General features: G+C 38.8%; 1 protein-coding gene across 8 annotated transcripts in view; it reads left to right on the top strand.

Moving 5' to 3' along the window:
* The window catches only part of DGKI (diacylglycerol kinase iota), a 260,970-nt gene that overhangs the window by 199,817 nt on the left and 48,512 nt on the right, over positions 1–12,641 (top strand). For all 8 annotated transcript variants that reach the window (XM_039344770.1, XM_039344773.1, XM_039344772.1 and 5 more), the window contains one exon: positions 1,131–1,256. In XM_039344770.1, coding sequence (XP_039200704.1) covers positions 1,131–1,256 — 126 coding nt within the window. The remainder of the gene's footprint in view (positions 1–1,130; positions 1,257–12,641) is intronic.

The following is a 12,641-nucleotide window of genomic DNA, read 5'->3' as shown; positions in this document are numbered from 1 at the left end:
TAAGTGTATCCGAGAGGGTATTAGCTATTTATAGGCCAGGAGTCCCCAACCCCCAGTCCGTGGACTGGCACCAGGCCGCAGCATGTCAGAAACTGGTCCGCGCAAACAAGCAAAGCCCCATCTGTGGGATGCAGGCAGTACACGAAACCATGCCCCCTCCGGTCCACAGAAAAACCTCTCTCCACGGAACTGATCCCTGGTGCTCAAAAGGTTGGGGACCTCTGTTATAGGCGCAATTGTTTCAAAATATTTATGCCACAAGGTAGAAAACAGCATACCAGGTCCAAGAGGAAGTCACAAAATAATAATAATAATAAAATAAAGGAAAATAAACACAAAATCCCTTACACATAGATCCTGTAAAATGTGCATTAAGTAAACCGTGGTAGAAACCTGTAGTAGAGTATACAGTTATGTGATTCTTATCTACAGAACTAACTCTATAGGTACATTTATGTTTATACTTAAATAGTTACCATGTGTTTCTGAAAAAGCAGTACAGGTAGTCCTCGCCTTACAACCACAATTGAGCCCAAAATTTCTGCTGCTCAAGGAGACATTTATTAAATGAATTTTGCCCCATTTAAGACCTTTCTTGACACAGTTGTTAAGTGAATCTGGTTGTTTAGTTAGTAACATGGTTGTTAAGTGAATCTGGTTTCCCCATTGACTTTACTTGTCAGAAGGTTGTAGACGGTGCAACCGTCTTAAATATGAGTCAGTTGCCAAGCCTCTGAATTTTGCTCATGTGACCTTTTTCATAAGTGTGAAAAATGGTCATAAGTCAATTTTTGCAGTGCTGCTGTTCATATGGCCATTAAATGAACTGTTGTAAGTCAAGGACTACTTGTAGTCCATTAGTCCCTTATCTATATGTGCTTTTCATCTTTTTCAACCCTCACTAAGTTAGTTGTTGAGTCTCCCATTAGTGCAGCAATTTGTATACAACTTTATGAAATTACTCCAAGAAGCAGATGAATAAACAAGAGGATAGCGTAGAAGTGGGTAAGAAATGTTGGGAATCATTGATTGAACCAATCAATCAATCAAACAAACAAACAAAAAAACTGGGAAAGAAGTTCTTTTTGGAAGCAATCATGTTTCCTATTTGCAAATGTTTCTGTTCCCAGAATGTCCGATCGGTGGAATCCTGCTATTCGAAAGCGCATGTTGAGTGACAGCGGTTTGGGGAAGATGTCTCCCCACTATGAAGTACCTGAGAAACAGAAGGAGACCAGCCAGGTTCACCTGCTGCAGTAAGAGTCCTCTTCATTTTTCAGCTTGGTTCTGCCTTCCTTCCTTAATCAAAGGCAATACAAACTGCTCTTTAAAATGCATTTGGATAACTTCTCTGCCTTTTTAAAAATCAGTGTCTTTTGCCATATCTGTTTCAACTGTCTTGCATTTGAAGATTAGGTTATATAGAAGAATGTAAGACAGCTTCACTGATCCGATTCTAGCACGATAATATCTGCACTAGCTGAGTTCGCTCTTTCTTGTTTGTATGTCTGTCTGTCTCTCTAATCTATATTCTAAAGAGTAGTTTATGTTAGCTGTTATTTGCTGAGCAGAATTCAATGGCTGGGTTCATAGATAATGCTGAGCCACAAACCATGATGTGCAAATTATAGTGTTTGAGCTCATAACTGTGCTAAGCCATAGTATAGCAGTATTTGGCTCAGTGTTGGCTGGCAGCTGTCCTCCACTAGCTCCATGTCCTAACCTCTCCTGGAGTTGTCAATGATGGAGCTGTAAGCCTTTTACTAATACAGCACATCAATCCAACAGCAGCAGTGAATGGCTAAATTTGGGAATGAATTCTAAGGTCAATACTGGTGTTCAGCTGTTGTCAAAATCATTTCATGATGGCAGTAATAGCTGAAATGACAGATTGCAGGTCTGAGGAACCTGTAACTCTACATATTTTATTGAAGTATCATGATCATCATTTTTCATTCATTCATTCATTCATTCATTCATTCATTCAGGAATCCAATAACATCTGATCTCTTAAACCAGTGGTTTTCAACCTGTGGGTCGGGACCCCATTTGGGGTCGAACGACCATTTCACGGGGGTCGCCAAACAACGCAGTCTGCCATTTTTTTCCCCTTTTCCTTAGCTGTGCTACTCCCTTTTATTCTATTGGCTTTTGAAAGCCAATAGAATATACTCTCTTGAATAGAGTCTAATTCTATTGGCTTTCAAAAGCCAATAGGAATTGTCCAGGCTGTCTCTGCCCTGCTGAGCCCGCCAAAAGTCCCATTCTGCAAACGGTGCTGCACCAGTTGAGTAGTCCTCAACTTACGGCCGGTTGGGGGTCACGGCATTAAAAAGGTTGAGAACCACTGTCTTAAACATACAGCTGACCTTTCCCTGTGACCAACTCTGATGACTTGGTGCTTGCAGAATGATTCATCCAATTCCTGTAAATTCACAAGTCCAGATACTGTTGTAGATGCAGCAGTTTCAGTCATCCATGAACTAGTTGTTTTAAGAGATACAATTATATTAATAAAGCAAATATAATTCCATTCAATGGTCTCCTCCTTTTACAACATAATACTGTAGTGTACAATAAGCTTGGGGAGTGCCAATTCAACCTTCCTCCTCACTTTAAAATAATAAAAAAAAACCTCCCACAATTTATGATTTTCTAGAATACTTCTAGCTTCAGGAAAAATCCAAAAGATTTCTTAGAAAATGAAAAAAAGAAAAAGAGGAAGGAAGGCTAGAGTCCAGTGTTTATGCTTTCTTGCAATAGTAAATGGGGAAAGTTGAAAATACCTTGCAGGATTGGAACCAAGGTGAGGACATTTTGAGAAATTGATGCTGGATAACTGGCTAGGTTTTCTGTGAATAATTTTCTTGCCTGCAGGTCGTTTTGTGCCTAGAACTTTCCCCCCAAATTGCAAATGCATGAAAGAGAGAGAAAAAGAGAGAATCCATTTTCTCCCCGCCTCCCTGATATCTCTTTTGATCAGGAAATATCAGGTATTTCCCCTTTTCTCCTCTCTGTTCTCATTTTGTATTATTTTCCTTTCCTTTCACTCAGTGTATGCTTTTCAATTTCACTTGAAATGAAGAAAATGATGGGTAATACAGTCCTGTTGCAGGAAGTAAAAATATGATCATGTTTTTGTTTTCATCATTTGGGCAGTGAAGAGAGACACCTGGTAATGAGATCTCCATAGAATTTGATTTCTTCATAAAACTTTAGATTAAAACTATATATTCAAATGGTAGGGTGGAGGAAATGCTTTTGCTAACTGCATTCCTCTACTTCTTTTTCAAAAAGGCTATTTGAATTGAAAATTATATCAAGCCATCTTTTTTAAAAGAGTGGACAGTTTTGTATTTAAATAGAGGAAAATCAGCATTAAATCAAAGAACTTAGGAAATAGATTTGTGTAAAACTTGCACATGCCAATCTAAAGGTATACATATGCATTTATAAGAATGGTGATAAATATGTCTAAATATGGTGTCATCAAAGAGGGGAAGGCTTAGTGTAGTTCCTTGCTGGTTATCTTATCCCTTTTGGTTCTTAATTAAATTGGCCTGAACAGGGAGGACAATCTGCAGGTGCCTGAATTTTACTCAAGTCATACCAGATTTCAGTGACACGATTGTTGAAAAACGGTTGTTTGGTTTCCCATTAATATGGAATGGAAAGTTCATGAAAACAAAAAGGTAAGCTCCCAGACAGGGATAATATGATTGATAAAAGCAAAGAAAAAAATGGGAAGCAAATTACCATGGGGCGATTTTCATACCTGCAAACTACCTCTACCCTCATTGATAAAAAATAGAATTAAGCAAAGTTTCTATGATTCGTTCCCAAGAGACAATTGCTCATGGCAACTTCGTTTAGGGTAAATATATTCTTTTCAACTCTCCTAATCTAGAAACAGTTTGTGTTTAACTTATTTACTTGTATCAGTGAAAGCTACCTGTGTCTCCTTTGTTGCTGGACAGTGTCATATGCATTCCTCTAGGTGGCACTCAAATGTCAAGGATAACCGTCGGTATATAACTTCAACAACTTGTTTCCAGCTTTATATAGAAAGATTAAATGTTTTAAAAGACCAGAAATATTAAAATAAGTGTAGATGTATCTTAGGACGTGGAATATATTTCCCCAAATATGGGACCATGCAGGATTTTTTCTTCTTATGGTTGAAAGGTATATAACTTGTTGAAAGATGTTGCAGAGGGAGACATAACCAGAAGGAATTAGAATCTTATAGATGTCATTTGCATTTTCAGTTCCTCAAATTATTGTGGAAATTATAGGTCAGTATTACAATCTCCAAATTTCCCAGAACTAGGGAGAAAAAAGAAATCCAGCTCCTGATTAGAGTCCACCTACGTTGTTCAATCCAACAATATCAGAATATCATCTAGAAATGGAGAAATGTATTCATAGCTTTTGATTTGTTAATTTAGGTATGATCTAGGCCAGGGGTGTCAAACTGCTGCCCCGCAGGCCGGATGCATCATGCAGAAACTATGCCCACCCCATTGCTGGCAATGGCAAAACTCTCCTGATATGTTACATGATGTCACATAACATCGCAGGTTTGACATGTCTGATCTAGGCATTCTAGTAAAGTAAATAAATGATCCAGTTTCACACTAAGACATTTGGAGACAGCTATTTGGTCTCAACAAGTCTAAAGTCTGCTCTCAGCCTCCCCCTTGTAAATGTTTCCCACAGTCGTATCTCTGAGAGCTTTTACTTTTTTTATTTGATCCCCCACAATGCCCTGAAGACATCACATTCTCATAATGCACTAGAAGAGGTTCTCAGACACCGGGTATTCATTGGCCAATTGCTCCTTTCAATATTAAGCCTGTCAGGATTCAGCCACTGAGTTCATTCACACAGCAAGAGCGTTCACCCATTAACCCTTTATTTTTCAATGATATCTGGGCAAAATTGCAGTTGGGTGCTAACAGAATTGGATTTGAAGGCTGTGTGAAATATCACTGAGGATTTTATGGAATAAATATTAAGAGAATTAAAAGATAAAGATCTACTACTCCCTGTCCCTTCTGCGTGCCAGGAACCCAAAGCGTGGCAGCAGATGGACGTATGGAAAGCTGCTTAAGGTTCAAACTTGTTTGAGAATTTTTGTCACCATTTTATCCTTTGCTAAAGAGAAAGGGAATATAAACAACTGGAGATGGCTTGGTAGTACATCTTATCAGAGACTGTATCATAACTGCAGACAGTGGAATCTCTGCTAAGAATATTTTTAGGGAAGATAGAGTCTCTAGTAGAACAGCACCTGATAACATATCAGATCAATGCCCTGGAAAGTGACCTTTTATTTATGAGAACATTACTCTTATGCATCCATAGTTCCTCCTCCCCTTGGCAGATGTTAGATTAGTGAACTAGTGTTGGCTTCTTTATCTTAATGGTTTACAAGGAGAATACAGATAAGAAGCAAACAAGAGGGACTAACAATAAAAATTGTGCAATCTGCAAACTCTGGTAAGTAACTCTTTAAACCTTTCTGCACAGGTATTTGTTTTGTTTGCAAAGGGAATAAGAGGCCACAACACTAACTCCTTGCCAGTCTTCCACAATGCAATTTACCCTCTCAAGCCTGAAGCCAAAACTAAACTGAACTTCTGTGGAAAAAATGGAATTGATGAAAATGGAGACAATTTGCATTGTTACTATGTGACAGCCCATTACACCATAAGTGTCATTCTTTGAAAGAAAAACAAGTCATAAACCCAATTATCTAACTATGGGCCAAAGCCATGCATGGATACAACAACATGTGGCATCCCAGATGTTTGGTTTTATTTAATTTATTGGGTGACTCAATTAACTAATGATTTAAGGCAATTTATAAGAGGGTTGAAAGCCCTGATGGTCCAGGCAGTAAAACAGGAAAATAATAACCACATTATGGGAAATAAAAACTTAAAACGTACATTTTGCTCCCATCTGTCAGAAAAGCAGATTTTTCAGGATAGTGGTGGCACAATGATTAGAATGCAGTATAGCAGGCTAATTCTGCCAACTGCAAGCAATTCAATTCTCACTAGCTCAAGGTTGACTTATCCTTTCATCCTTCCGAGATCGGTAAAATGAGGACCCAGATTGTTGGGGTCAATATGCTGATTCTGTAAACTGCTTAGAGAGGGCTGTAAAGCACTGTGAAGCAGTTTATAAGTCTAAGTGCTATTGCTATAGTAAGTTGGAGACAGGTAGACTGTAGACTTTGATGTGGGGGGGGAGAGCAAATGCTGCTAAGCATGATCAATAGTATGGGAAGGCTACACATTACTATTGATTGTAAAACATATTTTCTCTGGGTACTGAACCCATGTTCTGGGTTTGTTGGGTTTGGTACTGAAACCATGTTCTGTGTATATAATTAAATGGATTTAATTATATATGTGGGTTAGCACAATACCTTAAATTATACATTACTATTTTTTTTAGATGTGGTACTCCACTGATAGGTTTATCGTAGGACTTGGTGGAAGTTTTGACCTTCTGTAAAGATTCACTACTTCAGGAGTATGAAATGAGTCTGGCTAGTGTTTGAAGAGTAGAAAAGATAGAAAGGCAATATTGTAGATTGAAAGAGGGGAGATTGTGAGCGGTGGAGTGAAGATTTGTGGAAGGTTTGCTGAATCAGAGAAATAATGGAATATTCAAGGTAGGGTTAAGAAGAAATTAGGCTTGAAAGGAGTAAAACCATTGGCAGTGGTATAAGAGACAATGTGAGGCATGCTGGTGGTATCAGTGGTGGAGGCAATGAGATGTTTCCCACCTTTGTTACTGTAGCTTGTGGGGAAAATTACCATTTTTTGTCCAAATTTGTCCTTCTGGATTTTAGATCTTTCAGCAGCCAAAAGTCTAGGGCAGGGAAGAGATTCTATATGACACTTTTGCAGTTTCCAAATGCGTCCCCTCTCCTCCCCCCGTGACCAGTTATGAACAATAGGACAACCTAGGAATAACTTTAGAGATGGATGGCATGTAAATGTATTAGGTAAATATATAAATAAATGTACTATTGCTCAACAGAATTCATTCCACAGCATCTTGATCACATCACAGGTCTGGTAGCAGATTTTCTCTAGTTCCTGGTGCTAGGGGGTTTCAATCACTAAATTTTGGTTCTATGGTCTGGGTTCACGTATTCCATGATATCTATTGATGTGCCCCAAGTGATCATAGTCCTGACTCACACAGGGGATTTACATGTCACACTGTTTTTTTTAATCCTTAGAACACATGATATAATTTGAAGATGGAGGACATTGTGAGCAACTCATGATCAAATCCATAGCAATAGCAATAGCAACTTAGAGTTATATACTGCTCCCTAGTGCTTTACAGCACTCTCTGAGTGGTTTACAATGTCAACATATTTTCCCCAACAATCTGGGTCCTCATTTTACTGACCTTGGAGGGATGGAAAGCTGAGTCAATCTCAAGCCCATCCAGATCAAACTCCAGACTGTGAGAAGAGTTAGCCTGCAATACTGCATTCTAACCACTGCATCACCAGGGTTCATAGGAATAACATTAGAGATAGGTGTGTCATCAGTTCCCAGTTTTTGGAAGTAATAAGATATACTAGTTGTCTTAGACCTATTTAATACTATTGACTAAAAGGTTTGGGAGTTGGGGACATGGTTTCATGGTGGTTACCATGCCCAACAGATTCTAGAGACCCAACATAGTCTGGAATAAAGAAAAATAGCACCCTCATTCAAATCATCTATGGAAGCCAGAGGCAGCAATGACAACTTTTATAATACCATTCAAATAATTCTAATTAAGTTATATATAAAAAAGGAAAGAAAAGAAATCTGGAATATGGAGGTATATAGAAATAAGTGTATACAGTACCTGTCAGGCACAAGAAATCAGGAACAAGAATAGAGTTCAAAAGCACTGCAAGTTTATTCCATGCAATTTATAGACAAGAATGTGATCTACTAATGATCAAGACAAATTGTCATCAGATAAGATTCAACAGACTTCAAGGGGGCTGGACTTAGGTTTCGTTCAGTGGCATAGGGACTCCAGACTGATGATGCATTTGACCCCATCCTCGGACTCAGCCTGATCATCTTATACATCACTTTAAGAAATAGAGTTACAAAATAAGTACAGGTAGTAGGTGTAGAAATAAAAACAACATAACAAATTATTGTATATTGAATATATTATTATATTTACTAACAAAATCAGTATAAGTGTAATCAAACAAAAGGAAGATTTAAGAAAGTAAGGAGAGAAATCATACTAAAGAAGTTTAAATTTGTTGTACATAGGAACTATGGAAAATAAAGGCTTCTAAGGTTGATCACAAACTTGCTAGTGTTCATTTTTTAAGAAAATGCTAATTTACTATTTAAGTAATAGATTTCACCCAATCTGGAGGTTAATCATCGGTCCTCTGTGTGGGTGTTGTGTCATCTGCAAAATAACCCACACTGAATGCCTGTCTGAAGCAGAGATATAAATGGGATACAATAATTGTGTGCATACATAAAACTGCATATTAGCACCCTTCCAAGTTTCTCTTTAAACATTGTCTGCATTATACCTAGAAAAAGAAATCACTTAGAAGAACAATTTTAGAACTAAGGGAAAAAATAAATTTCTAAAATTAAAGACAAAGAATTAAAGAATAAAGAAAGAATTAAAATATTTAGGTACAGGAATTCCTTATTTAGTTAACCATATTTTCTCCAAACAAAGTAGCAGATTTGCAGAAATGTACAATTTGCTCTGTAAAGAAGAGGACAGTCAAATACCAGACAGGGTCAGTGAAGGTATTTTGTTGTTTGGCACTTTTATATTCTTAAAAGCTGTGCGTGAAAATGCTTCGGGTTGCAGAGGCTCTAGTTTCTGGGTTGCTGGTAAAAATAGCAGCTTTAGGATGGCTTGATGGTTCTCTAGAGGATTTGTCTTTATGAATAATGCACTGGATTGCTGGAATTTTTCTTAAAATGTGCCTGAAGGAGGATCATTGAATTGTCATGAATCTTGAAATTCCATAAACCCAGCTCTGCATTGCAAATCCCTTCTCTTGATTCCTTCCATTCAAATAGATTCCTTTTCCGTCAAACTGGAGCAGATTCAAATTGGAAATTTTGCAAACCAGTCATTGGGTTTTTAGAACAACCAGTTTTTTTTAGAATTAGCTGCTTTGGAGCATAATAGAGTTTCAGGTTGGGGCTTCAGGTGCTAAACATAGGATCTGGCTCTGTGAGTTACCATGAACTGTAGCTAAATGAGTAGATGCATCTGGCTTTAAAAGGATTGCTTTCTGGTTAGTGTAAGTTTTGCATGACCAAGGGAAGATGCTCTCATTTTGTAGGGATATGTCAGTGTACAGTGGAAGATATATCATGCCACAGTTCCACAGAAGATGCAGCCTTCAGCTAGTGCAGCAAGTAATCCTGCAATCTTGTATTGCAGGGTGAAAGTCCACAAGTGAGAAATATTGCCTTGCTGTGTTCATAAACAGATGGATGGGTACCAGCAGAAGGATATGCACAAATGCTAATTTTGATTAACATTAAACTTGATTAGAATTATGGGTTAGTGGGTTACCATCTAGGTTGTTTAGTTTGTAATTCAGTGTGTTGTACAAACCACGGGATTGGGTTATTTTTATAAATAAGTCAAAGTGGCAAACATATTCAACACATGTCCCTCCTCCTATTTGCTACACAACAACAACCCTGTGAGGTGGGTTCACTTGCCCAAAGTCACCCACCTGGCTTTCAGGGCTAATGTGGGACTTGAACTCACAGTCTCCCATTTTCTTGCCTGGTGACTTAACCACTAGATCATACTGGCTATTAGCCTCCTGTTTGCTTCCCTTCAGAATTGGGTTTCTTCATTTTTCAGTGGAAATGTTCAGTTATAGGCTATATTTATTTTATTCAATTTATATGTTTGTCCATCTCATGTGAGTGAGTCTAGGGTTCCCATTCTGGAAATCCTGCATGTTTAAAGTTGGCTTGAACTGTTATTGCCTTTCTCCCTCACAAACATACAGACCTGTGTCTACTCCATGGTCTGGGCAGATAGGGTACAAAAGTTACAGTTTTCTCAGTCAAAATGATCATAGTCATTTTTTCTCTCAGTTGCTGCTTCAGGTTTTTTCATATGCAAGGCTAATTGCCTCTAACCATCTTGCTGTGATAACAATTCTACTGAGGCATATTTTAAAAGATGCCACCCAAAAGATGTTTACTTGTAATTATAAAGTGGATAACTATGCTGTATCTTTCTGAATTTCAGTAATTGCAAGTACCCAGGCTTGGCTATCTTTTATGCTGCTGCATGGCTAAAAGGGATAGCAGTAGGACTAAATTTTGGAAAAATCATAGAGAGCTCTTTCTCATAAGCACGTAGGCAAAATTAATAACTCAAAACATGCTTTTCCCTTCATTTGGTTCCCCCAGACAGTTCAAAAGTAAAAAGGGTACAAGTGAAGAGTTGACAAATATGGTGTGATGACTCAGGGCACAGCACAGAGGCAATGCAGTCAGCTGGCAATTCAAACCGCCCTTTAATTGTTCCAAATTTCCCCAAATGCTCCCACGTTTCTGGCAAGCCTCCAAACAAAGGAAGACATGCACACCTTCAGCCACCTCTGGCTGCAAGTAGTTTCACATACAATCTGATTAGGAGAGGAATTTACTCAAGGCCACAGAGATAACAAGGAATGACACATACATCATAAACCTAAGGAGTCTGTGTGAATACAGACTTGCCTGAGCAGTTTCAAAAGGAAAGACAAAATACAGTCTGAGATCTTTGAATATCCAAGCAATGTTGTCAGCCAGTCCAATGATCAGAGTATCCGGGTTTCCAAGCAGAAGTCACAGAACAAGAGATCAGCAACAACACACACAAAACTCCAAGGAATCAGTGTTTGTTCCCAACAAATGCCTCTCCCCACAGCATCTCCTTAAATCTCAGTCTCCAGGTGTGCCTTGTGGAGAGGGGTAGGACACTCTCCTCCTGAGTAATTGAGCCTGCCTGTGTTGTTCCCTCCTTCTCTCCATTCTCCGTGCTCTAGGATCAGGTGGGGGTGGCACTTGCTCATCACCGTAACTCTGTCTCTCCTGTTCATCCTGTCCCAATCCTGAAAAGCCCTGGCCTGCCTCAGCTTGCTCTTCCCCATATTACTCTGAAACCACAGACCCCTCTCCCTCAACCTCCATAGGGTCCCATTTCAGCTCATTTTCCTGCGCAGATTCAGGCTCTGATGGAGGCATGACATATGGTTTATGAGGGACAGAAGCTACTTTAACATCAGTTCTTTCCCTTCGCACATCTAATTATTTTTTGAATGGGTAGGGATTATTTAATTTAACAGGTTGGATTAAACCAGGGTTCCTCAATCCCCAGTCTGTGGACCAGCACCAGTTCGTGGCATGTCAGCAACTGGACCACGCAAACAAGCAAAGCCCAATCCACAGGATGCAGGCAGCACACAAAACCATACTCCTTCCGGTCCACAGAAAAACATTCTCCACAGAACCGGTCCCTCCTGCCCAAAAAGTTGGGGGTCCCTGGATTAAACCCTCATCCATCAGTGCCAGGAAGGTAGTTGTTTGAATTATAACCATTCATTTAGAGATTGTTCGAAATTACGACAGCACTGAAAAAAGTGACGTAAGACCATTTTTCACATTTACAATCATTTCAGCATCACCATGCCCAAAATTTGGGCACTTGACAACAAACTTTGGACATTTATGATGATTGCAGTGTCCTGGGATCATGTGATTACCTTTTGCAATCATCTGATGAGCAAAGTCAATGGGGAAGCCAGATTCACTTAACAGCCATGTTACTGATTTAACAGCTACAGTGCTTCACTTAACAGCTATGACAAGAAAGATCGTAAAATGGGGCAAAACTCACTTGACTGTCTCACTTAGCAACAGAAATGTTGGGCTCAATTTTGGTCATAAGTCAAGGACTACCTGTACACTAGAAATGCTTGGTACAAGATTGAATTATTTGACTATCAAGACTCATCTGTAGGGCAGCAGTAGATTTTAATCATCTGTTCCCTTGAATTGTTTTAGCTGAAGTTGTCAGGGATTAAGGCTCATATTTCCTGCCATCAAGACATGAACTTTGCCTCTGAACTATAGATTTTCTTCTTGACTGTGCCCCTGATCTAATCCATACTCTTGCTTACTGCTAAAATGCTAGATTGTATTAACCTTTGGCCTAAGCTACAAAATCAATTATTTTGTTATTTTCCTGTTTTATCTTGAGCAGGCTCAAGAGAGAGACTTTTGTATTCCACGGTGGGACTGAAGGAACCTTAGAATGGGGAAGAGAGAACTGGTGGCGACTAGTTTTTTTTAATTTTATGTTCAAAACTGCTGAAAAAAGGGGAGACAAAGACTGTAGGACAGCTTTGCAAGGGGACTCTGAGGCTATAACAATACCCCATCCAGTTCCAACTATTTATTACTCACCTTCTTTTATTCTGTCTACATTTGCTATTGTTAATGTAAAGTACATGGGTTTAATTTTGAGCTAACTTTGAAATGATAATATTGCTCAAACTGCTTAAGTATAGGATCTTTATATTTGCTTTTTAAGGCCTATAT

Source organism: Crotalus tigris, unplaced genomic scaffold, assembly GCF_016545835.1.
Source record: "Crotalus tigris isolate CLP2741 ecotype Arizona unplaced genomic scaffold, ASM1654583v1 scf7180000017937.1871474, whole genome shotgun sequence".
NCBI classification, from domain to species: Eukaryota; Metazoa; Chordata; class Lepidosauria; order Squamata; family Viperidae; genus Crotalus; species Crotalus tigris.
Note: the sequence above shows the minus strand (reverse complement) of the source record. Positions and strands in the feature narration are given on the sequence as shown.